Source organism: Lynx canadensis, chromosome A2 (genome assembly GCF_007474595.2).
Source record: "Lynx canadensis isolate LIC74 chromosome A2, mLynCan4.pri.v2, whole genome shotgun sequence".
Taxonomy (NCBI): Eukaryota; Metazoa; Chordata; class Mammalia; order Carnivora; family Felidae; genus Lynx; species Lynx canadensis.
This window is the reverse complement of record NC_044304.2, coordinates 166,449,000-166,475,821: the sequence shown is the minus strand read 5'-3', so window position 1 is coordinate 166,475,821 and position 26,822 is coordinate 166,449,000. Positions and strand designations below refer to the sequence as shown.

The 26,822-nt window shown below is 53.9% G+C and overlaps 1 protein-coding gene across 4 annotated transcripts in view; it reads right to left on the bottom strand.

Moving 5' to 3' along the window:
• Positions 1 to 1,563: 1,563 nt before the first annotated feature.
• RBM33 (RNA binding motif protein 33) overlaps positions 1,564 to 26,822 on the bottom strand; it is a 138,935-nt gene continuing 113,676 nt past the window's right edge. For 2 of the 4 annotated variants that reach the window (XM_030308887.1, XM_030308890.1), the window contains 4 exons: positions 20,861 to 21,070; positions 15,857 to 16,045; positions 8,397 to 8,485; positions 1,570 to 8,056 (listed from right to left, as the gene is read on the bottom strand). In XM_030308887.1, coding sequence (XP_030164747.1) covers positions 8,008 to 8,056; positions 8,397 to 8,485; positions 15,857 to 16,045; positions 20,861 to 21,070 — 537 coding nt within the window. In that variant the 3' untranslated portion in view covers positions 1,570 to 8,007. Of the gene's footprint in view, positions 8,057 to 8,396; positions 8,486 to 15,856; positions 16,046 to 20,860; positions 21,071 to 26,822 lie in introns of all 4 variants that reach the window. The other 2 variants (XM_030308888.1, XM_030308889.1) reach the window with 2 other exon arrangements.

Below are 26,822 nucleotides of genomic sequence, written 5' to 3'. Positions count from 1 at the left end.
GCCTCTTCGCTTACCTTTCCTTTTCACCCAGAACCAGACTCGGGCCTCCTCCCACGCATCCCTCCCATCCGGGAGAACGGTGACCAAGCCCGTCCCTAGATGTCTTCAGAGGTAACACTTTTGTCAGCGAGGCCCGGCTGTGCTCGGGCAGGAGCCAAGGCCCTTCCGCCGCCCTCCCTCCCTCTCCAACCCCGGTCCCCCGTTGCCCACCTGCCCCCGCACCTGCCTGTGGGGACACCGCGTCCATCCGTTCCGTGTCTGGCCTTCGTCACTGGAACTCGAGTAGGTCCCACGCGGAGGGGAAACGAGAGAACGGACCTAGACCTGAAGTCCCGCAGCAGGTGGTCCCGGCTGGAGAGGGACGGTCCCTCTAAGAGGGACACAGGCCATTTTCTTGTGTCCCAGGAAGGGCACGAAGACCTCGGCCAACTTGAGGGGCTGACAGGGCCGGCACGGTGTCACGGGTCACCAGTACCATTTTGCTCCTTCATCACAAGGTAAGCCCCCTCCCCACAGACCAGAAAGGTGGGTCTCAACAGGCGAGGAGTGGTGCCAGTGCCACCCGCCTGAATCCCACGCAGACTCCAGTGCAGGGCCCCCGCCAGGGAGAGCCTGGCCTGTCCCAGCCCGGCCGGGGACGGGGGCGGGGGTGGGGGGCGGAGGGGGCGGGGGAGGTGTTCCTTCTCCAAACCGGCGGGGTGGGGGGATATTTTACAAGTACCCCGTTTTCAGACCAGGAATTCGGAGCAATTTGTAGCAACGTGGAAAACTCGGATGATGCATTCGATGGAAAATGGATGTCCAACAATGTGCACTGGGGGACCCCAAACCAGGCCCGTGCCTGTACAACAGGGTGTCACAGGCATCATCCTGGGGGTGACCGGTAACCTCCACCCTGGGTGTTAATGATTAGCATCAGAGCACCAATGTTGAAGAGATGTAAAAATCATTCATAATGGTTTTAAAAATGTAAAAAGAAGGGGGGGGGTGGCTCAGTTGGTTGGGCATCCAACTCTGGCTCAGGTCATGACCCCACGGTTTGTGGGTTTGAGCCCCGCGTCGGTCGGGCTCCGTGCTGACAGCTCGGAGCCTGGAGCCCGCTTCGGATTCGTGTGTGTGTGTGTGTGTGTGTGTGTCTGCCCCTCCCCTGTTTGTGCTCTATCTCGGGCTCTCAAAAATAAATAAACGTTAAAACTTTTTTTGAAAAACGTAAAAAGAAAACACCCCCCCTTCCAAACTTCCAATAGAGCCAAACAAGCTGTTTGTTTTTGTCGAGTCTGTTCCGACTCCTGCGGACCACAGAGTGTGGGGTGAGGACAAGCCGGACCCTCGGACCCTCCTGTGGGTCCGCTGGCAAGATCCCGTTTCCCAGCCGATGCCTGCAGCAGAGGGGGCGCGCGTGGCAGGGGTGAGGGGCGAGGGGGGGGCCGCTGGGGACACCCCCAGTCCTCGGGGGAAACACCAGCCCGGTCTCCCGCGGGGGGGCCGCAGGCTGGCTGTCCGCACGGCTGGGACGCGGCACGGACCAGGCGCGGGCGGCGAGGCAAAGGAGACACCGGAGCACCAAAGCAGAGGCCGCAAGGCAGTTTATTAACACATCTTTCAAATTACAACACAGTTCGAGACACGCCTCCGTACGGAGTCACACAAATGATACACACAATACATTTTTCCAACCATGTCACCAGTGTTCCTCACAGATTCCTGATAAAGCGTCACAGTGATCAGCGCACAGCGAGACGGGGCAAAGCGAGGCGACGTCCTTCCCCACAAGGGCAAGTGCAGTGTTGGGCAGAACACGTGAGGCAGGCCAACCCACAGGGAAGCAACTCGGTCGCGTGCCGGTCTCTGAACTCCCAACGCACTCCCAACAGACACAGCGTCAGGCTCCACCCGGGAGCTGGCGCGGGCCAGCTCGGCAGCGCGTGCGCATTACGGTTAGGAAGGATCACAGCGGGAGCAGTGACACGGGGTCAAACGGGCCGCCGCTTCCAGTGGAAAAATGGGCGCGCTACAACTAACACTGACTCATGCACAAGAGGTCCTGTAAAAGCAGGGTGAAAACAAAGGGGTGGTTAATCGCACGCTCCCCGCGGGCATCGCGGGGCGCCACACGCTCCCGCAAGGTCACACTGCAAAGTAACAGAATCCGGACGTTATTCTCTCCAGCAGAGACCTGCAGGAACAAAGCGGGAGTGAAGACCTGTCAAAGCAAAGGGGGTGACGCAGTCGAATGCAAACGCCGTGCAAGAATGTTCACGGCCGCCTCGCACCCCCGCCCCCAAGGAGGAATTCTAAATGTTAAGAGCAGACAGAGGAGTAAGAATAGAGCACCGTCGGCAAAGGACAGGTCCGTGGCCAAAGGCAGGTGGGTAGGAGGAGGGTGAGGAGATCCAGAGAGGAGGAAGGCGGAGAAAGTGATTTTCCAGAATGGGGAAGAAGCTCCCTGTGGTGGCTGCTAGATGGGTTTGGGCGAGGAAGGTGCAAGAGAACAGGAAAGGGGGGTGGGGGTGGGGCAGGCAGGAGGCCGCTGCTCCGGAGCCCCCGGGGAGGGGGTGGGGGGGGCGGCAACGCCACAAAAGGACGGAGACGCCCCACACAGGAAACCCGCTCGGAATGCAAAGGCTGCGGGCTGGGCTGCTGTCGAACCTGAAAATTAAACGGTGGGATTAAAGGCGAAGACGGAGAGTTAGAATCCTCACAGAGGAAAAGCACTCCTGGCCCCCATGCCTGCGAAAAGCAAAGACCAATTACAAAAAAACCAAACGATCACTAGCTCTTCACTAGCTCTTCGGCTGCGGGTGTGAGTGCGCTGTGTGTGTTAGAAACCCCTAAACCGTAGGGTCTAAGACAACGCTGCAGAGTGTATAAAATGTAAACAGACCTTTAAAAATCAGCTTCCACTACGTGTGCCCTTAAGATAAAAAGTAGTTGAAAAGAAACCATGCTACAAGAACGCCAAGGTCTACTCTCTAGAGTATACAAAACTACTAAGTACAGAATATATTAAAAAATAGCGTACCTGTCCAGTCTGTGCAACGTACTCAGAAGTTAAAGACTACGTTGTTTCTTTTTAAAGGGCCTGTATTTTTCTAGGTACGTTTTAAAATTAGTAAAATAAAACACAGCAAAACACCAACACGGTCTTTTTACATTTTAGTTGGTCAGAAATAAAAGGGAAAAAAGTCCTCACTGAAGACGCCTGCTCTACCTGCCTGTCCTGACGAGAAGCCTTCCTAGCAGAACCCGGCACAGGGGAGAGAGAGTTAAGAGTTTTGAAAACATTCTCTAGAAAAGGCAGGTTACAGCGTGTAAAACCAATGATCCTTCCCAACCATACGCTACCAGAAGAAGGTATACCTGGGATCCAATATGAATCAGCGAGTTCTGCTTTGGTTCTAGGACACAAAACCACGGGCGCTTTAAATGATGAAGATTAAATAGGTTGCAAAAAAACCTTACACAATAATCCTTAGGATTTAGCAGTAAATCAAGGCTAACCGCCTTTGGAGAGTTCATATTTACCAGTGTCCAAAATAACACTCCATTCACAAGTTTTAAAAATAGGTGAAAAGGTTAATTGAAATGCTCATTAAATACAGTAAAATACCTACACTCTCCCCTAAGCGATCTCAGCTCCTGTGGCTTCCTTCACGGGGGGACAGGGCTGTCTCCCCAGCCCGCAGCGATCATCCGCCCCACCCGTCAGGGATTCCCTTTTAGAGCAAGGTCTCTTAAAAATTGGTAAAGAACCAAGGCGACCTTTCACAAGCCCCCCACCCCCAACACCAAATAAACAGACAAGGCGGGGGGGGGGGGGGGCCCCTCAACCTGACTACAGGGAAATAAAATCAGGTCTAACAGTGAATATGTAAAGCCAGAACAACCCTACAGGCGGGAAGGGAGGGGAAATTAAAAATGACTCTGAGCAGGCCAGTGTGACAGCAAAGGAGCCCAGAGCCATCTGCTGAGGGCAGCACCGGCCCGACTGGGGATGCATTTCTTGACAGCCGGACACGCGGGCTCTCTAGGGAACCGAGCGGGGAGCGCGCCGGGCATTCGGCACCAGACCTCCACCAGAACCCAACCGCCCGCGACAGGGTCCCTGCCAGTCCAGTGGTCTAGAAGCGCGTGGAGCTTACCTTCAATTAAATAACAAAGAAATTAAAAACAACGACAGCAAAAAAAGAAAAAAAGAAAAAAAAAAGAAAAGAACGAAACAAAAAACCACAACAAGCCGAAAGAAAATTTAAGAAAACAAGAACGGAAGTGACAGGTTCTGCAAACAGCCCCTCTGAGCCAGGCCCTGCCTCGGGGCATCTCTGTACCTCCGCGGGGCCCCTCCTGAGGAAGGGCTCAAGGCCCTCCCGCGGAAAGGTGACCTCCCTGTGGGGCGGGTGCCCTCCTGTCCCCCCGGCGAGAGCCGTCCACGAGCCCACCCTCCCGCGTGCTTCTCGGCTCGACCAGCTGACTCCTCTGAAAAGAGTCAGTGTGTGAGAAGTTCATGATACTTAGTACAACTCCTTCATTCTGCAAAATTCTCCTCTCCCCGGTCCCAGGCCCCCCTGCTCCCCTCTCCCCTCCACCCGAGACACCTCTCCCAATCTCCTCCAGCAACAGTCTTCCGTTTACAAATTAAGCAAAACGCTCTTTGAAAAAAGCCCCCTGGGCGCAGGATCCAAGCTCTGTCACAACTTAGCAACGCTACAGAACCAGGCGTAAACAATGGTTTATCCAGGGCTGTTACAAATCAAGAGAAGAACGACTCAAATAAAAAGTAGTTATGATGAAGCCCCTCCCCCCCCCGCCACCCTGCCCGCTCCCCACTGGGAAGGGCACAGACACCTACATAGGACGCTGCCTGTCCAGAAAGAGGGGGGACCCTCAACATTTGTTCTGGTAAAAAGAGACAGGGTTTCTCCCTTAGAATTATCAGTATAAGGACTTAACAAAAGTGGCCAGACCAACGGTAATGCAAGGTTATGCTCAGACAAGCGGCTAAGTGATCTTATGTTACAGCACAAAATCAAAACAAGACAATGTAAAAAGAAAAGGTACCTTGGCTCCACACAATCACCTGTTATATTTACCTCACGCGATATATCGGTATTTACTGACTTTCAGCTTCTCGAATTTGGAAACAAATAATACACAGGTCGGGATACATGTATTGACTTAACTACCATCTTTATAAAAATCGGATTTACACACAGACACATCAACAATTATGGAACGGTCTCCATTTAACTGTGATAAGACAACACAAAAGAACTAACAAATAGCTAAGATTGTTGCTGAATTGAAAGCGTTTCCAATTAACATTTTAATTTTAAAAGGTCCATATTTACATAGTATGTTAAATGCTTCTGCATGTCATTTTAAATGCATGATAAATAAAGAACAAAGATAATGGTTGCAACAGATCTTCCAAAAGGGTTCGGCTTACGGTGGTCTGATTTCACCGCGAAAAGCGCACCGAGAATGGAAATAACGTTACTTTCTAATTCTGCCTCTTTCCCTTCCGCAGCTCCCTTTAAGGAAACCAAGCCTCTGCTCCGGGCCGGCCGGCACTAACTGCGGCCACTGCCAACGGCCGGGCGCACGGGGCCATTCTAACCAGGGCTTTACGAAGGCCCAGCTCCCCGTGGCCAAAGGCTTTCAAGAACACCACATCAAGAGAAGGCTCACGTGTGTAGACAGTTAACAGACACACATGTCCCATGGCGCCCGTATCGTCCTCGGACGAGGCCGAAAGCAGACCTTAATGTCACCACCAGGTCTTGAACAGCGGTGCCCACGCAGGACTGATGACTTCTCATCACTAACTAGGGAAAAAGCTCTTTGTCATGTGCCTACTTTCCAGAGACGATACGGCACACTCAGACTATTTCAGGAAATGGTAAAAAATTGTTAAGCTCATTTTATTGCATCAGTTGGTTCTTGGTGATAAAAAGCAAGTCCGTCAACTGAGAGCCTTCCCACTGCCCGGCACCGGCAAGGGGTCTGGATGTGTCGTAACTAGCAGGCTGTCAAGCTCGTTGCTTCAACGCAGCTCTCTGTGGACTGAGCCAAATAAACTACGCTTTTAAACACACGAACACATCCGTCTCTCCCTGTGACAACAGCGGACAGGACGTGCGTGTCGACCGAGGGTAGGGACAGGGCACGGACTGTGCGGACCCTCCCCTGGAGCACCACGGCAGGCCTGGCGCAGCTGAGTCAGGGGCTTTCTGGAACAAGGCGGCCAGGCGCCTCAGCTGGGGGGTGCACCCTGGGAGCGCCCGTTCGCTTCCTGGCACCTACACCTTCTGAAAAGCAGCCGCCAACACCCACCTTCATCCTCCAGGCCTCCTCCTACCGCGGGATGCCACTTAGAACCCTCGCCACAGAAAGCCTCACGGGGTCTGAACGCTCCCCTCCAGTTCGGGCAACTGAAGTTGCAAAAATATAAAATTTCACCTGTGCAAACACGACACAGGCTCACGCGGCCTGGGTCCCAGGCCCCGCGCGAAGGCTCAGAGGAGGGAGGGTGCCTGGCGGCGGGGGCTCCGGGGCTTCGAGCTGGTCCCCGCAGGGCTGACCGGTGGCATCTGGAGGCGGCAGGCTCCTATTTCCTCTAATTCTACTAGTAAACCTGCCGTGAAATCTTAGGTATAAAACACAGCTAAAAAGTCTGAGTATGCCTTAGTATCTGTTACTTGCTCAAACAGTTCAGGTCCACGTTAGTATAAACCCCAAACGGTGAAACTCGTTCTTGAGCAGAAATACAATAAGGCACTTTTTTAAAGACTTGACCGGAATGAACTGTACTAAACGTTGCTTTACGGGAAGGAAGAGTCTCACCTAAACGAGCCTACCCAGAACTCCTCAAGCAGGTTCGGGGCCACATGAACACATTTCAATTTCACTTTGGGCTGCACGGTCTGGGGAGGACAGCCATCCCTCACACCACACCCCACGAGGGGCAACTCGCCAGCACATAGGCCACCTTGCTCCTGGCTCTGCTCAAGGGCAGCACAGCCCTACTCAAAAGTCCTTCAAAAAAAAAAAAAAAAAAAAAAAAAAAAAAAAAAAAAAGTTAATCAGAGCAATGATAACCAAGTTCCCGAAGAATGTTGTATGTCACAGAGCCAGGGACACGAATATGCTGCTTCGGGCCACATTTACAAAGAGGAACAAACCACACGGGGCCGGGCCGAGTCCCCCTGCCTCTGCCTCGCGGGGTAGATGTGCAACACGACCCACCTGGCAGGGCTCCGGAAGGGCTGCAGGGTGACGGCGCCACAGGCGCCCTCTCTAGGCCCAGGGAGACACGGCGGGGCCTGCCAGGACTGCTGCCTTACTGGGGAAGAGTGGACAGAGGGGTGGGGAGTCCCCTCCGCAACTAGGAACACGCAGCTGGTGCTTCTGGAGTATTTACAAGAAGCAGAATCCGCCACACAATGGGCATCGCTCCCAACCGCCCTCACGTCCTGCTTGCCAGGACACGCGGCTGCCCGTCACCATCACCCAAATTTTAATCTACGTGCTTCCAAGAGCCTCGTGAGGGCTGAGAGGACAGCTCGGTTCCGCTCGGCTGGGAAGACCCTTGTCTAGCCTGCACTGAAGATGGGTGCAACCATTATCAAGTGTTCTTTGCTGTGGAAACTACTCAGAATTTGTGGCGCTAACGTCCCTTCCTGAACCTAAGTCACTGTGATCGGTCACACAGCACGATCACGAAGAACAAGGGCTACATGCATCGTAAGCACTTTGAAAACAAAAGAAACCGGAAAGTGTAGTTCTCTGTGGTGACAACAGAACGGGGAGCGTGTAACACCGGAGCCCAGGCCGCCACGTCCCCAAGTCCGGCTCTGCTGGAGTCCACGCCGGGCCGGCCGCTCTCCCGACAACAGTTACGCAAGACTGTGCGCGGAGAGGCCGTGCTCGTGGGGGTGTGCGCCGCGGCTTCCCTGAAGAAATCCCACAGCGAGTGTTCCGTGTCGGGTCAGCGTCTCCTGCTAGAGATCACTCAACAATCAGGGCCACGTTTATGTGGGACAAATCTATCATGTGCCTGCGGAGAGGGAAAGAAATAGTCAACGCCGACCGAACTCCACAGATGAGCGGTCAGGTCACCAAGGTATGGGAAAACTACGATGGTAGGTCCCGACGGATGACAACTCCATGAAAACGCAGACAGAGATCAACGCCAAACCCGGGAGCCAATGCCCCACACTGCACGAGGGGAAGGGCACGCTGTCTGCTCTCGGCACGCATTACCGGCGCGTTTCTACCACGGCAGGTGGGCGCGCACACGTGTGAAACCACGGCTGCTTTGCTGGAGAGCAAACCACAGCGGGGAGGCTCTCCCGCCCGCTCCCACCGTCACCCCGACCACGGAATATACAGGCTACCTGTGGAATTTCTGCTGAAATGCTAACGCATGAGCCGGTTCCTTGAACTTAGCTATGGCTTTCCGTTGCTGGGGAAGCATCTGTAAACTCTAGAGGGAAGAAAACAGAGAAATATTAAAAAAAAAATTTTTTTTTTTTTTTTTAATTTTAGAGAGTGAGAGGGGGGAGAGGGGCAGAGGGAGAAAGAATCTTGAGCAGACTCCACGCTTGGCACAAGCCAGAGGCGGGACCTGATCCCACAGCCCTGAGATCATGGACTGAACCCAAATCAAGAGATAGATGCTCAACCCGCTGAGCCACCCAGGCGCCCTGAGAAACACTTCAATATCACGTCGTATACGCTGAAAACAAAACCCAGCATATTTATACGTCAGCTTTAATACAAAATACGAGTCCAGGCTGACACTTGGGTCACTAAAGGAAACTATCTCCCCAGCAATTTTTCCTCCGTGATCCAGAGAATCTGTCCCCAAAAGCCATTCCCATGAGTGTACCCCCCCGCCACCCCCCAGCCTGGTGTCAGGATCTGGCATCATCCGGCCACATGAGTCACTCAATCTTCTCCCTCAACCCTCCCTGTGAGGCCCAATGACACACACTTCTGGAGAGTCACCCCCCGTTTGCACACCTTCCTGCCACACAATTTTCTATGGGACCCTCACTGATTTTTTTTTTAAAAAAGCAATATTACATCACAGGAGGAAACTGCTGTTTTGCAGCGGGACCCCACAATTACCACTGGGGTAAACCAAGGAGGCTTTCACACCTCCAGCTACCCACAGCAAGGGACAGCTTCGCCAGTGGCGGCTGTCAGCACGGTCTGATCACATTTTGTACTCAGACACTCGATTACTAAGTGACATCTTAAATGAAACCTTTGGAGCCAAGGCAACCATTCCAGAGGCCACTTCTCTTTGCGCTGAAAACCACACCCTTTCGTGAAGAAGACAGAAAGGATCCATCGAGTGAAGAGAGAATCTTACACGTCTGAAAGGAAGGTGCTGGACAGAGGGGACTCACACGTGGTCCCCCAGCTTGCCCTGAGGCCTTGGGGTTTAGGATCTGAGGATCTGGGAGGCCCAGGTCAGAGGAGGAGACCTGTGTGGTCTCTCAGCCGGTCCCGCTCTCAAGGGCCCGATCGTTCTCAAGCCTGCGGTGCCGCACACAGTCCTGCACACTGTCCGGGCGCCGTGCAGGCTGCAGCCTCTGCCGAGAGCGAGGCGCGTAGCGGCCAAGGCGGGACCCCGCTCACAGCAGGACACGACGCGGGGGCCGCCACCCACCGTGTCTAGATGCTGTCTAGCGAAGTAGGACAGCCGGAAAACACAGCTGACGGAGGCACGGGACCCTGAAAAGTGGCGGCATATGTGGCTGTTTAATTGTAAAGCACTTATCAAAGATCTACGGTGGGAACACAAAAACACTCAAAAAGGTATACCGTACGCGAAGTGAGAAGTCTCCGTTTTAATACCCACACGACATCTATCAGTCAACACAACTAGGAGAGCTCTATGGAACACCCACTTTCCCAAAAGTCACCTTTCAGTGTTTACAAAGAAATGAACGGTCTCAAGTCTCCAAATGACATGGTGGGAAGGTGAGCACGCGGACCACGCGGCCGAGGAGCAGCAAGCGCGTGGTGGGGACCCCCAACCCAGCAGGAGCACAGGCGGCAAGCTCGGGACAACACGAGACTGCTCTCATCTGGGGTATAAAAGCAGAAGCAGGGCTTTCTAGAGGGTTCCACCTAGGGTTAAGAGCACCGGCAAAACGCCGTAGTTGGTCTGGAACGAACGCAGGTGACTTCTCTTCCCTGGAGACGCGCTCGGCACTGTGGCCCCTCTGGCCCGGGGGACTCCCTACAAGTCCTGCACAGAGACCCACTTTCTCTCCCGAGCTGCCAGCCTCCTCCACCCGCTCGTGCCTGTTCTGTGCCGCACCCTGCGATGGGTTCCAAAGCATCCGCTCAGAGCACAGGCAGCCCTGGGCACCCGCAGGGGGCCCGCTGCCAGGCCCCGCTCTCTGGTCCTGTCCGCCCCCCCCCCCCCCACCTTCAGCCCCGCAGCCACGCCGCTCGCTAGTGCGCGCCCCCTGGTGGCTGCTGCCGGCACCGCGGCGGACCTCAGGCAAGAATCCCAACAACTTCCCCAAATCTACCTCGTCTAAAAATACGACGTGTTCTTTAGGAACAGACAGGAAAAAACTAATTGCTGATGCTACCGCAGATAATTATTCATACTGTACAATTCACAGATGGAATGTGGGTTTCTGAAAATACCACGGTTTTTTCTGTTTGTTTGTTTTTAGAAAAACAGGTTTCCAGGTATCTAGGGCGATTTCCTCTGGGTGACTTCGCAATGTGAAATGAAGGCACGAAGCTTCATTTTTACCACTTACCACATAAAACGGTAAAACGCCTGATGCAACAGAACTTACTGGGACCTAAGCAGTTTAGACCTCGGTCTGAGGAGGTGCCGGACGAGACGGCAACTCCTCACGGGGAAACTTCCCCGTGCCAATTCCTCACGGGGAAAGGCCTGGAGCTCAAGCACTCAACACCAGCGATGAGAACACGCTAAAATCTTCCTGGTTATGTCCTTTATTTACATTTTCGTACCTTCTTCCAAAAAACCAAACGATGTCTTCTAGGCAGAAGACTGAATTGCAGAAACTGTCCCTACCCCGCAACGAGAACGAGAACTCCAGGGTTTCGTTACTGGGAGCAGAGGGGTGGGCACTGTGCGCCGAAGCTGGAAGCCGGAAGCCTCGTGCTCCCCGGCTTCCACGGTGCAGAGCCGCACTCGCACGAGCTAGCGGCACAGCCCCGCACAGACACCGGCTGGGCCAGAGCAAGCCGGAAGCTGCACCGCGTCTCGGGGCCCACGCTCGCTCTGCTGCCGCGGCTGCCTCTCCCGCAGGCGCCCCCCTGGCACGCAGAGGGCAAGGCCAAGGCACCAACTTCCGGCCTGACGCGCTTCCGTTTTCAGAGGGGAGACACCCGCACGTCCTGACGGTGAGTGACCGCGCTCCTCCCCGTAGCAAAACGCAAGACGAAACCCTCGGCTGCGAGCCGCCTGCTCGGACGCCCTGCAGCCCCCTCCGGCCCGGCCTCCGACAGCCCGCGGTCTCATCCGGGGAGGATGTCCGTGTGCACGGCACCCTGCCTCTTCTCCCACGGGCTCAGATCAACTAGCACGTCGCGGGGACGCCAGCTCAGATCAACCAGAATGTCACGGGGACGCCAATAGGGTTGCGTAGCCCCGAAGGTCTGTGTCGGCGTCCCGCCCCTCCGGCCGGTCGCTCTTAGCACCCGCGGGAGGTGCCTTCTGCCAAGAACAGGACGGTCAATTTTAGACACAGTGGTGCTACCTGAGAGCAGCCCCACCGACAGGTCACGAGGAGCGCGTCCCCACAGGCCCCACCATAGCCGTGACTCACAGGGCCGGGGTGGCCCCGCTGAGGCAGGTCCCAGAGCCCCCGGTCGGCGGCAGACCGGTGTCCCCACAAGGCACAGGGGCCCCAAGGGGCAAACGGCAGCAACGATGGAAGCGTGCGCCACACGGCAGGCCCGACACCCAGCTCCTCGCAGGACCCTCTCACGGCTGCACCTGCCGCCGCGGGTTCGGTCCAGTGCCCGCGCTGCGCTTTTCCCCAGGGCCCTGCGTGCCCGCTCTCCGTGCTGAGACCCCCGCCGCTCCCCGCACTGGCCGGCTTCCCTCCCGCTGGCCCCCCGAGAGCCCCAGTGCCGTCACACTGCCATCCCGAAGTCCTCTTTCCGTGGGCATTACTGCTGGCTGCGTTCTCTGGACCTAGTAAGCAGTCTTTCCATCGTGGCTTCAGATCACGTGGTCACACCCGTGTCTTCTCCCCCGATGTCCTGAACTTCAGAACCACCGACCTGAGATTCCAACTCTGTTGGCTACACCAGCCGGGCCTTGCGGCCGGGTCGGAACAGGACGCTCCTTCACAGCGGCTCACGCTCTCGCACGACCGCCCACGGGGGCTCAGCCACGCCGGCCTGCGACACCCGCCGCCCCGAAGCGCAGCGTCTGGGGGCAGGCAGACACCCCTTGCACCTGCCACCCCGTGGGGGACGAGGAGGCCATGCGTCTCCTCCAGCCTGCTCAGGCCGGGGCACCGGGAGAGTTACAAGGCGGCGGGTGGGGAGAGCCCGACAGAAAGGCCTAGACTCGAGACGAAGAAGAGAGCCCCGCTAACAGCCCGGCTGTGCCGCAAGGGACACCCATGGCTCGCGCTCCCCCTCTGGCCCCAGCCGGGGCACCGCCAGGACACGGGAGTGACGGAGGCGGTGGAGACGGCGCGGTGCCGGGTACGTGTGGGCACGAGCCAGCGCTGGCCGGCCTCATCCTCAGGGAGGGTCACGACAGGGGACAGTCATACTCTCACTGAGCGATCTCAAACCTCGTGCCTTTGTGAGGAAACTGCTTTTGTGTTTTTACACCATGACGTTTACTTACGGGGTAATGAATCTTTCTTCTTAGCACAATTTGAGGCACAATCTAGCAAACGGGGAACTAAAAGCAATTACCCAAAAAAGCCACGGAGGTCCTAACTACCTTACTTCCTGATCTAGAGCTACCTTGGCTTCCGTTTCTCAGGACAGAGTGGGAGGTCAGGGTCACTGCTGCAGGAACGTGTGTCCGCCAGCCCACGGGGCACGCGTGCCTGGCAGTGACCGGGCTCCCTTCTCGCGGGGGCTGGGGTCCAGGCAGACGCGTCTCTCGGACCCGCTCACGAGTGGAATGCTGCGGCTGTGGCTGCCACGCGCCACCTCCCCCAAGATTCTGGGACCCGCTACCGCACTTCCCACGCCACTGCTGCCTTCCGGTTGTCACGCTTCTACAAGATCTGCACGTTGTTCCTCATTCTGGAAATAGCGAGTTGATTACGGTCTTTAAAACGGACTTTCTAGAGAGCCTTGTGAGTACCACTGAAGGGAGTAACATGCTAATCCGAGAGCCACACTGAGAAAGCCTCTCGGATTCCACAGCTCAAGGAGCAGAGGTCACATGCGGTTAGGAGTCTAATTTAAAAGCCCAGAGAAACAGGGGACCTTCCTACTCTAGACAGCACCACCTGCTATTACACCGAGTGGACGCGAGGTGGCACCACAGTCCACCGCACACAGAAGCTTCTCCCGTCAGGACCACAGGAGGCCGGGGCTACCTGACGCCATCCCACCCAAGTTTAAACCATAACCAGTTCTCGTTACAAACATCTTCTTAAAATGTATACTTATCAGTATCGTTCTTTAGCCACCGAACACCGGCAGATGCTTGTTATACTAGTTTTTCAGTAAGAAACTTGGCATTCTGTGAACGTGGTATCTAAACGTCGTACAGGCCCACTCAAAAGCATCCTCTGGGACAGAGACGAGCAAGAGGAGGGCACCCGGCTTTGGTCCCCAGGGGAAGGGATGGGCCTCATGCGGGTGCGAAGCCCAGGCTGCCACAGCCAGTTCCCAGGGGCACCGGGGGCTTCACCTTCCGGAGACCCCACTGTTAAGAGTGACTGACGTAACCTAGAAAGTTCACTCTCGTCTTCCTACTTCTCTAACTTTCGAATTAAAACAAGGCATCAAATAATCCAACGCCGTTTTGGTCTGGCTTTACTTCCCACAATCAAACTTCGTAACATAATCATCTCGAATCCTTTTCAGAACAGAAAAAAAAATCCATTCGAGAGACTATAAGACCCAAATGCAGATCAGCTCCAAGCTGATTTTTGCGGTGCAGCCACCGCCCCCCCCCCCCCCGCCCCTTCAGCGTGAGGAGAGGCAAATAGCACCACTGCTCAGACATGGGTCCTGAAAACCACATCCTAGTCAAGGACACTCCAGAGAACGATCGAGACTCCGTGTGAGGAAGCAGAGCCACAAATGCTGATGGGCACACATGGAGCGCACAGGGCCATCACTCCCGGCCCACGCGGAGACCGGGGCAGCGAGACCGCAGCTCGAGCCTCCCGGACAACGCCGGCCCTCAGATCCCACAGGTTAGGCTCTGCTCTGTTACATCTGGACTCCCTGCCTGACCCTGCACCTGGACCCCAAATTCTCAACCACCCACCATTGGTGGGAGAGCCTCACACCAGCTTAAGCACATTTTCGTGCATCTGAACTCTCCGGTCGGTCCGTTCCTGCAAATCAGTCATTAACGGTCTGGAAGGACCATCCATGAGCGCAGTGCTGACGCCTCCGGTAAGTGACAAGGGTCTCTGGCCGCACGGCGGAGGAAGGACGGCACTGCAAACAGAAGCCCGAGTTCCTGGCTCACGTTCCACTACGACACACAAACAAACACTGGAAATCCCCAGGTGACGGTGGAAGTCGTGATACCTCAAGAACAGGGTGCTTTCCGGAAGGGCTTTCACCTACTCCTCACGTTTAATAATTCTCAACATCAGACACTTAAGACCTGCTGAAAATTATTCGTATCACCTCTAGTCTGAAAACGTCCCCCCGCTCGCTCACGCAGCAAGAGACTGGAACATATCCTGAAAGCAAGTATGCAGAAACCCGACATTCACGCCCTACGTCCTGCCTGCGCGGGGTCTGACGTGGTGCCAATGGCGCCTGCTGGGGGGAGGGGAGGCGCTGGTGGGAAAGGTCCGATACAGGGCTCTGGAAACCCTCGGCCGAAGGAAAACCAGGTCAACCCACTTCTCTGCTGGTTTACCCGCAGGCCTCGAGTAGAAGCAGCAGAGATCAGGGATCTGAATGGAGAATTCGGTTTACAGCACAACCGGAGACCTATCTGCAACCGGCTCAGCAGGAACTTTAAAGCATTTAGAACGGACTTACTTTAAAGAGACTGGGGCACCCGGGTGACTCAGTCTGTTGAGCATCCGACTCTTGATCTCAGCTCAGGTCACGATCTCATGGTTTGTGAGGTCAAGCCCCGCATCAGGGCTCTGTGCTGACAGGGTGGAGCCTGCTTGGGATCCTCTCTCGCCCTCTCTCTCCGTCCCCCCACCCCCGATCTTTCTAAAGAAACAAACGATTAAAAAAAATATAAAATAACGAGATCAAAATATAGTCTACGTTATTTCACGTTCATAAAATCTAAAACAAGTTTCACAGCTGTTAACACATGCGCTATTTCTGGAAATCAAGGTCAGGAAGGTTAAACGCTTTAAAAATTTCTAAATATCATAAACACAAGTGTGTGACAGAACAAAAAGTATATATGTTCAGGAGCATACGTGAATGTTAGGATAACAGAAGAATTCCAGAAGATAATTTGTTCAGCTGGCAAAATTATTTCCTAAATTCCATGACGGAGCACCTGAAAACTGCCAAATAATCTACGGCAAAAGTTCAGATCTCAAGTATGCAAAATGGATGAAACAGGTGTGTGTCTTTTCAAACGTATTATTTTAACACGAAGTAACCAACACAAAGGGAATCGGAGTCCTGGGAGAGGCCCCAGGACACCCACCTGGATGGGTCCGACTGACATCAGTAGGTTCTTCAGCTGGGCGTCAGTGGTGGACGAAGAGAGCCCTTCAACAGACACGACGCAGGGCTGCGGCTTACACTCCACCACCCGGAGGTTCTGCTTGTTTGGCATCAGGCGGCCCCGGCCCACAGCCCCCGCCACTCCTCGGCCTCTCCCGTGCATGACAACCTGCCAACGACAAGAGTTAACTGTTTGACTTCTAAGCTCTGGTCTGTTGTTTTTGATAGCTACTAGGATTATAAAAGTGAGCAAACAACTCGGAACCCATTAAAATACACCACGAGCTACAGGATTTTCTGTGGTTTTCATCCACTATCCGCGGGGTTCAATGTCTAACTGAAAGAATACCCAGCAGATCTGGCTGGAGGCAAAGGAAGAAAACGGGAGCATCTAAGTCCGACCCCATCTCGGCAGCAAGCACGGGTGGGTAACTTCCTGTGTAGCCACCGTGCTGGACACAAAGCAGCAAGATCAGAGGGGTTGAGACACTTATCTGGGCCTAGTCGTAACAGCCCAAGAGCCCAAATTTCTCCCAGTGTACTCCAGGCCACGCCAGTGGGGACTGGTGCCACCACAAGCCACGTTATGCCCCCCAAGTCCCCTCGGGACTACGTGTGGCACCACCCCGAGAACCCGAAAGGCGGGTTCTGTGGCAGGGGGCCAGCGAGAGTCAGCAGGGGTCGCTTCCCAGCTGCTGCACATCACAATCGTCTACACAGCTTTTACGACAAACACCAAAAAAAAATCCAAGCCACAGCAATGCCCGCGCGCTCGCTCCCACCCACGTTAAGTCGTCACGTGTCTACAGAAGGGCCCAGGCCTTGGCAGTTTTTTAAGTTGCCAAGGGTTCAAAACCACTATTCCAACGATTCCAAGGCCTTTTAAGTAAGAGGAGACAGCTGATCTTTCTGGTATTTTCTTTTTCATTTTTTTTTTTTTTTAATGTTTATTTTTGAAAGAGAGAAAGAGCAAGAACAGGGGGAGGGGCAGAGAGAAAAGGAGACAGAGGATTCCAAGCAGGATCCAGGCTCCGAGCTGTCAGTACAGAGCCCGACGCGGGGCTTGAACCCACGAACCATGAGATCACGAGCTGAGCTGAAGTCAGACGCTCAACCGACTGAGCCCCCCAGGCGCCCCTCTGCTGTTTTCCAGCTAGAGAATTCGATGAAGCGTCTCCCATTCAGGGCAGCAGTGAAATGCAGGTGGCTGGGTGGGACTGAACAGTACCAGGGCTTCCAGACAGCCTCCCCAAATTCTGCCCTAGAGTCTGGGTACAAAGGAGCAAAAATGACCCCCTGTCCCATCATAGAAAAGGCCAGAAAAGAAGGTAAATGCATCCCAAACCACATTTCTTAACACTCTGCAGACGGCGGTGAACGTCCTCCCGTGAAGTGAGTGTTTGAAAAGTACAAAAGGATATTTCAGAGTCACACTGGAAAACACACATCGAAGGCTGCACGTAAATCACACCAACAAGAGAAAGGATGCAAACCATACGATCACTTCAACAGATGCAGACAAAGCATGTGACAAAGTACAACATCCATTTACGATAAAAACCCTCAACACAACCCTGTTTAGGGTATGTTTAGAGGGAACAAACCTCAACATAATAAACGCCTTATATCAAAACCCCACAGCTGACATCACCGTCAACAGGAAATTGGTGGGAGCCTTTCCCCCAAGGTCAAGAACAAGACAGGGATGTCCACTCTCCACTGTTATTCAACATAGTACTGGAGGTCCTGGCCACAGCTATCAGACAACACAAATAAAAGGCATCCAAATCGGTTGAGAGAGAAGTCAAACTCACTATCTGCAGATGACATGACACTCTCCATGGAAAACCCGAAAGACTCCACCAAAAAACTGCTGGACCTGATAAATGAGTTCGGCAAAGTCGACGGATACAAAATCAACGTGCAGAAATCTGCTGCATTTCTGTTCACCAATAATGAAGCGGTAGAAAGAGAAATGAAGGAATCAGTCCCATTTACAGCTGCGCCAGAAATGATGACCCAGGAATAAAGCTAACAAAGAGATGAAGGACACGTGGTCTGAAAACCTTAAAACTGATAAAGAAACCAGAGACACAAAGAAACAAGATATCCCACGCTCATGGGCTGGAAGGACAAGCATGGTTCAAGACTCTACACCACCCAAAGCAATCTACACAGTTAATGCAATCCCTGTGGAAAAACCAACAGCATCTGTCACAGAACTAGGACAAACAATCCTAAAATTTGTACAGAACCTCCAAAGACCCCCAAACAGCCAAAGCAACCTTGAGAAGGAAAAGCAAAGCTGGAGGAGGTATCATAAGCCCAGATTTCAAGATTCACTCCAAAGCTGTAGTCATCAAAACACCGAAGCACTGGCACAAAAACAGACACACAGATCAATGGAACAGAAAAGAAAATCCAGAAATAAACCCGCAAGTATATGGTCAACTCATCTTCGACAAAGCAGGAAAGAAAATACAATGGGGAAAAGACAGTCTCTTCAACAAATGGCGCTGGGAAAACCGGACAGCCACATGCAGAAGATTGAAACTGGACCATGTTCTTACACCACACACGACAATAAACTCCAAACGGACTAAGGACCTGAACGTGAGACCCGAAACCATAAAAATCCTTCAAGAGAGCGCAGACAGTAATTCTCGGACATCGGCCATAACAACATCTTTCTAGATAGGTCTCCTGAGTCAAGGGAAACAAAAGCAAAAATAAACTATTGGGACTACATCAAAATACAATTTTTCTGCACAGCGAAGGAAACAATCAATAAAACTAAAAAGGCAACCTACAGAATGGGAGAAGATATTTGCAAATGACTTACCTGATAAAGGGTTAGCATCCAAAATATATAAGGAACTGATACAACTCCACACCCAAAAAACAAATCACGCAATTAAAAAAGACACAAGACACGAGCAGACATTTCTCCAAAGATGACATACACACGAAAAGATGCTCAATGTCACTCACCATCAGGGAAATACAAATCAAACCCACAATGAGACGCGACCTCACACCTGTCCGATGGCTAAAGAAAAAAACCTCAAGCAACGACGGGTGTTGGCGAGGACGCGGAGTAAAAGAAACCCTCGTGCACTGTCGGTGGGCATGCAAACCGCTGCAGCCACCGTGGAGAGCAGTACGGAGGGTCCTCAAGAAGTTAAAGTAGAACGACCTTAGGATTTAGCACTACTGGGTATTTACCCGAAGAACACAAAAACACTAACTCGAGGGGCTACACGCACCCCAATGTTTATTACTGCAGCCTTGTTCGCAACAGCTGGACTGTGGCAGCAGCCCAAGTAACGGGTAAAGAACGTGTGGTGTATACACGTACCACGGAATATTACTCGGGCATCAAAAGGAATGAAACCTTGCCATCTGCAACAACATGGATGGAGCTAGAGAGTATTCTGCTAAGTGAAGCAAGTCGAAGAAAGACAAACACCATTCAATTTCGTTCAGATGTGGAATTTAAAAAACAAGTCGAAACAAAGAAAAAAAAGAGACCAAATACCCCCAGACTCTTAACTGTGGAGAACAAACTGGTGGTCCGACTCTTGACTTCGGCTCGTGCCGTGATCTCACGCCTCGTGGTATCGAGCCCCGAGTCAGACCACGCGCCGAGCGTGAAGTCTGCTCGGGATTCTCTCTCTCTCTCTGGTGCTCCCCCGCTCGCGCACCCCTGTGTGCTCTCTCAAAATAAGTAAACGTTTTAAAAAATGACAAATTATAACATCAGCAAAATACCTTACTGATCCACCAGGCACCATGCTTTTTATAACCATCTTCTCACGAAATCCACCCAAGAGCCCAAATGAGCCAGGACACGCTACTGTCCTCCCTTCACAGCAGAGCAGACAGAGGTTTCAGACAAAGAAACTCGAGGGCTCACTCAAGCGCACGCGTACGTGGGGGACGGGGCCTCTAAGGCCCCTCTCCTCCTGGATCCCGGGACTGCACCTGACCGAAGCCAGTTTAGACTGGAGCGACCTTCCAAGACCGAAGAGAAGACTTCATGTCTGCACACGTCTTCTGTTGCAAAGGGAATAATCTTATTTGCTCCTACATCACAGGGTGCTTACGAGATAACGCAGACAAGGTAACAGACCCAGAACGGCCTTCATGTTGACGCTATCACTACCTGGGTCGGCAGCAAGACAAACAGATAGATGAGCTAGTGGACTCTGGAGCTTTCTAGAAGAAACCCAAAGCAGGTATTGTTGCCCTGCTTCCTCCCTCACATAACTTCATCATTCGAGGGGCATCTGGCTTATGCACCAAAAGGGAGGAGAGAGGGGACTTTACTGTCAGGCTTTGGGGAAGCTAGAGACAGCTCCCCTACCATCCAAGGGAGGGCACCCTACCATGGGGACAGGACAGGACAAGGCGGACACTCTTCTCCTAGGGAAGATTTTAGACTCAGTGCACAAAAGGAGAACATTCACTCCCACCCCTGCCCCGAAGGCGTATCAGATGTCCTCACCTCCTGTCCAACAGTGTGTGTCAGAACCAGGGTCAGGGCCACCTTCTTCAGGTCGGGTCCCCCCCCCCCCCCCCCACCGAGGCCTCACTTTCCCACTCGTGCACTGGGCTAACGAGAAGGAGGTGTGTGAGCAGATGCCCGGCTCTCTGTCTGCGGAGTGTGGAGAGCCGGTAAGAGGGGAAGGAATCGTACTGGACTGCGGTCTGCGGACACAGGGGTCAGAGCCACAGAAAACCACACCCCCGGTTGCAGGGACTTTCCCCGAGCTGTCCCCTTAAAGTCAGAAGAGGACAAGTGCTCCTGTGAACACATGAGCTTTCAAAGCCAGAACGAAGGAAATGACGGCTCGCTTACTGATGTATCTGCACCCCCCTCCCGTGCACTGGGCACCCCTATCTGAGAACCGTCCAAACGTGGACCGTTCGAACCGGCGGGACGGCCACGCTCCCGGGGCGCAGCCTAGGTCACAGGCAGTACCTTCTTGGCAGGATGGACTCCCTGGATGCTCTTGATGCCCGGAGGGCCGGCCGGGTGCACGTGGGCCCCCACCGGTGGGTGCTGGGGCTGCTGGGGGGCCCCCTTGGTCAGCGTCACCTTGCGGGCGGGCGGCTGTCTGGCTTCTGGGGGCTGCGGGAGCCGCTGGGGCTGGCCCTCGGGGTGAAAAAAGCCGTCGCTCTCTCCTCCCTGCTGAAACAAGGCAGCGTGCTGGTCAGTACGTGTGTGGCCAGGAGGCCCTCCCCAGCGGCGGGGAAGTCCGCCTCTGCTAGCCTCAACCGAGAGCAAAACCGTTTCAAACGAGCGGGAAACCAAACCTGTCATTTCACTACAGCCACTGAGGAAATTTCTCATCTGACAGTGTTTGGGTTTTAATCATATTTCTGAAACTTATAACACGCAGATCTTTAATTACTGTACACACTCAAGAGGTCTGTGATTACACTATGTGCTGTTTCGTTCAGCACAATAGTGCTTAACCTTAAAAATACCTCATACTCAACATACATTTACCATTTCCAAAGGCATTGTTATTAAAATATGGGCAGTCTGCACAGGCAGTGGTTTTAAACTTTTACCCTGTCTTTAGACCAAAGACAAGTGGACCGTCCCCTGTCCTCGGCACGTACCTCACTGGCTGTGGCCCAGCGCCCACCCTCCCCTGGGGACAGAGCACTGGCCCCCGGTCCCCCCCGCCCCCAACACCCGCACCTCCCCTGGCCTCGCACACAGAGGGACGCGTGGGCCCTAGTGAGAGCTTCACAAGAACCAGAAATCTAACCTTCTGAGTTTTACTAATGCTCCCTCGTTTCTTGACCTTCAAAATGGTGATATTTGTTAAAAAGAAAACCACAGGCCCAAAACGGTGTCACTCACACCGAGTTCCCAAACCAGGGCTCACTCCCTAATCTAACTGCAGTTTCAACCTTCTTGAGAAATGCAGTCTTAACTGGTGCATCAGGAATTTTCCATCAGGGCTAAAGAGCAGGCCACAAGGGCCCCTCTCCCCCAGAGGAAGGTGAGGTCACTGGCACGGGAAGACTCCTAAGGGAAAGCCACCAGCCTGAGCAGTAACCCTCTTGCTCCACCCTCCTTCTAAGAAGACCTTCCCTCTTGTACACCCCCTGGGAGCCTCTCTGCTTTGCCGGATGAGGCGCTGCCCAACTCAAGAGTCGTTTAACGAAGCCCATTAGAGCTTTAAAACGGTCTCCGTCGAATATTTGCTATTTAACACATTTACGCTGCAGTACTTACGTTCAGGATACCACCCGGCGGCATAAAAAATACCTCTGGATGGTGCCTATCAGCTACGCTCAGTATGAAGTGCAGCGTGTCTCCTACAGAGTGGCTGGTGGCCAGGAAGGGAAGTGTGGACGGCAAGGAAACCCCACCTTGAGCTGCTCAATGACGGAATCTTAGCAGAAATGGACGCTCGAATGTGAAAAGTAGAATTCAGACTTCTATCGGTGCGAGGCTCTACCACTCCGATCACCAGGGGCGCAGCGGCCTGTGGCCAGCACACCTGCCCCCGTACACTGCTTGGCCACCCGGTGCTTCCGGAAGGACCTGGGAAGTCAGCTCAGCTGCAGTCCCTGCGTTCTACATGTCTCTCTCTCTCTCTCTCTCTCTCTCTCTCTCTCTCCCCCCTCTAAACTTATCTTTGGGGCGCCTGGGTGGCTCAGTCGGGTAGGCATCCGACTCTGGTTTCGGCTCAGGTCATGATCCCACAGTTTCACGGGTTCGAGCCCCGCGTCAGGCTCTGTGCTGGTGGCGCAGAACCTGCTTGGGATTCTCTCTCTCTCCCTCTCTCTCCGCCCCTCCCCCACTCATGCTAGCTCGCTCTCATAATAAATAATTTAAAAAAAAAAAATTTTGAACTTCTCTCTTAGGGCCAGTTGAATGGAATAAAGCGAAGGGACAGGGGCTCGAGCGAGATAGGTGCAGATGAGATTTTGTAAAAACCGCCCAAGGTAATCGGGCCCCATGAAAGACGAGAGGAGAAACGTCACACGTGGCAGGGCTTCTAGCTATGGCGGCATGAAGACACCGGCCAACCTCCTTCCCCAAGACAAATCTGTAACTGGACAAAACCGCCCAGAACAAGCACCTCAGGTCCCTGGAATTGACAAAAGTGAAACAAGACAGAGTGGGGCCCGGCAGTCTTTGCTCGGTGACAGTCACAGGACCTCCCCTCGCCCCGCCCCCCTCCCCCCGCCTTAGCTCACAGGGCAGACCTGGAGTGGCCCACAGGCCCGGGAACCACAGCAGCACCGTCAGCAAAACTTGGAGGGAAGGGAACGGGGCACGCCCACCAATCTGTCAGCCCTGGTCCCTTCTGGAATGACAGCAGACCAGCCAGTAATCGGAGAAATGTAATGAGAGATCCCGGAAACGCAAGGGCTCTTGAAGGCCTAGGTCGGTGCGCTCCGAGGGCGCCGGGGCCCGAGAGGCGGGCAGGAAGGACGAGCTGACGTGGGCTCGGGCAAGTGCCGCCCCCACTCATGGCCCACTGGCCAATCTCTTCCTGAATGACTGACTGGCCGACCACGAAGCTATGCGACAACAGGGTTGACCCCTGGGAAGCCAGGCTGAGAAATGAAATAGGAATAAAAAACTGATCCAAAAAAATTCTGAATAAAAATACAGTGCAACTAAAGCAGTTACATCAGAAAGGAAAAGAAATCTGAAATCAATAACCTGAGCTTTTATCTCAAGAAGCTACAGGAAAAAAGGAAATCAAGTCCAAAATACAATGAAGGAAACGGTGAGCTCAGAGCAAAAAGCAATGGCATAACACACAGAAAAACAATAGAGAAAAATCACTGAAACCAAAAGTTGCATTTTTGAGATCAACGAAACTGATGGCTGATCAAGACGGGAGACAGGGCACAAACCACCAAACTCAGGAGCAGAGAGCCACTCACCTCACTGGCCCGGCAGAAGCAAAGGCGGACATCATGAGAAACTTTACGCCAAGTCAGGCCACTGAGGCGAGACGGACGGATGGCGTCAGAAACGCCGAAAACGGATTCGAGAAGCGAGACGACCCGAAAGTCCGAGGCGACATGGAACTGGTAATGCCAACCCTCCCGCAAAGGAAAATCCACAGGCACTCACTGGTGAGCCCGGTCCCTACCTCAGGAAGAAGGCAGCCCGTGACACCACCTCTCCCGGAAGACAGCGGAGGACGAGGCACCTTCCCGCGCCTCCTCGGAGGCTGGCACGTCCCCGAGAGAAAAGCCGAAGGCACCGGGGGAGAAGAGAGCCGCAGGAGACCCCACGCGCGTGCGCGAGGACCCCACCAGACGTCAGCGGACCGGATGCGCCCACACAGAAAGGGGACCGCGCGCCACGACCAAGCAGCTCTCGCCCCAGGAACGCGAGGCCGGCTGTCCCGGCGGAAGGCGGTAACGTGCGGGGCGCACGGGCGGGAGACGCGACGGTGATGGGAGACCCGAGACCCGCGACACGCTGGGGCCGGCCGGACGCGCTGTCGGCCCGGGACGGGCGTCCGCTACAGGCGGGCAGCGCACGTCGTGCCTGCTGACGAGGACACGGCGCGCCTTCTCCTCGGGGCTCCTGCTCACGCTGCCGCAGACCAGTCGGGGACACGCAATTTCCGTACTCGTCACCTGGGGACGGTTCAAATCTGGGCCATCTCGGGCTTTAGTCCAGAACCATCCAACCGGACCCTGCGGAGCTGGGACCCAGACACCGGCCTATTTTAAGGGCTCCTGGGTGACGACGGCTGTCCGGCTCAGGCTGGGAAAGGCTGAACCAGAGGGGTGCTCCCGACGTTCTGCGACCCTGTGCCTCTACCAAGAGCACTGCCGGTGCCAGCTGAGGGTCACGCCGACCTTGCAGAGGAACGTCCCCAAGTGAAAAAAATGGAAGCCGTGCGCGGAAGGCAGGCCGTTTTGCAAGACCGCGATCCACACAGACATTTAAGCTGCTGGTCTGCATTTCCTAGAGCTTCTCCACAGGCCTTCCAGCCAAGGAGCGAGCCGGCGCCCCAGCCGGGGGACCGGGCGTGACCTAGCCCACGCGCGCAGTGTCTCAGTCTCTGCCTTAAAGAGCTATGTGACCTCTCTCTAGTTTCGTAGGTGTTGAATTTTTCTATAGTAAAACGCTGAGAGTCTCATGAGTATACATACGTACCACATCCTCATCTCTCGTAAGAGCCAACGGTCCATCATTTACTAATTTCTCTGACGTCCCGGAATTGTGTTAGCGCGAGACTCGTGTATCTCCTACGCGTGTGTTCAGCTGTACGGGCCTCACGGACATCTCTCCCTGTCACACGAGCAGACGCTTCAGGCGGAGCCCAGGCCCCACAAGAGGCTGCGTGCTAGGTGCACACGGGGCCGGCCCGCCAGATCCTCCGCACGGCTCAGCGGCACCACGGTCTACCGGCCGAGTCCCCCCCTCCCACCCGTTTGGCCGCGTGCAGAAGCGGACCGGTACCGGCCAGCTGTACGGGACAGCTTTCCGCCGCACGGACTTCAGGGAACTGAATAAGCTCCCCGTAAGTTCACCCGGCAAGGTAAAAGTTCGAGGATGCCCAGAGCACCCACTCCCTCGCAAGCATCTGAAGAAACCGGGGGTTTAGACCCCGTAAGTCTGCTTTGCTCACCAAGCCGAACGTCTGGTGCGCACTGAAGGTACTGAGATGGCTACTGAATAAATCAATAAACGGCAAATCATACTTTACCATGCGGTTCTCAACGTGCTACGTAAAAAGGATGATGACATCAGAATGCGAGGCTACAGCCGCTGTCGATCACAGGCACTGACCACATGTGACTACGATACCAAAAGGCCAGCCTTCAGGTCAGTAGTACTATTTTTGTGCATCGGGAAATATTACGCCACATTGGAGACTAGATAGTGAGCCGGTACACGTGGCCTAAAAGGAACGATGTCTATACGATGGACAAGAAGAATGAATATTGTCGTAATTTTTTTCTTCAGCAATCCAAAACTTAAAAACAAGACCATCCAGATAGTAAACTTTAAATTAAAAAGAGAAGCTTACACTGAAAGCAAGATATTATAATTGCCTATTTTAAGATAGATGGTATGTGTAAGTATTTGGATGATAAATACAGAATGCTAGTGATCTGGTGATTTTTAAACTGGGAACTGAGAACATAAACACTTAATCAAGAAACACTCCAAATAACCAAAATTATTTTCGTTGCTACTTTGGCTGAGAGAATGGTGGCAATACATCGTAAGAGGAGATGTTAATGTCAGATAAAACCCCTGAAAACCAAAGTTCTAAACTTTCATTTTCAAGAGAAGTTTACATTTTAAAGCAGGCTTGACCCCAAAGCTGCGAGAAAACAGGTATCACAAAAGCCTCTCCTCTCCTCATCTGCAAGGAGAAAACTCTCCTTCTATAGAGTGGAGAACGACGGCTTCCGACGTAAAGAAAAGGGGTCCCACGTGGTGTAAAGACCTCATTTCGGGTCTCCTAAGAAATCACCTGAGAAGAGGGACGCCTTTTCTGTGGGTCCGCACCTCACCTGCGGCTCTGGCCCCAGGACACAAACTCACAGGCACAGGCACGGGGTCTCTGTCCTTCTCCCTGCTTGGAGCACCCCGCTCCCCCGCCCCGCACTCCCCAGGCCAGTCACTGCTCCGTGCTTCTTCACAGCAGTAGTGGCCACTGCTGTCCCGATCGCGGTCACCGGAACCGGGGCCCCATGGCACCCTCCAAGAGGGGACAGAGCGGGTGGACACAGTCACTTGCTCAGTCAACGACGCACACGGAAGGGGGCATGCTCAGGCAGGGATCATGACGACTGCCCAGCTTTTCAGAAACACTGCTCCCATCAACCGTTTACTGGAAAGTCGGAGGAAGCCCCGGGTCAGCTCTGGAGTCGCTCATATTCGGGGCAATTCTGCACACCTTCGGTAGCCACGAATGGCACCATACACT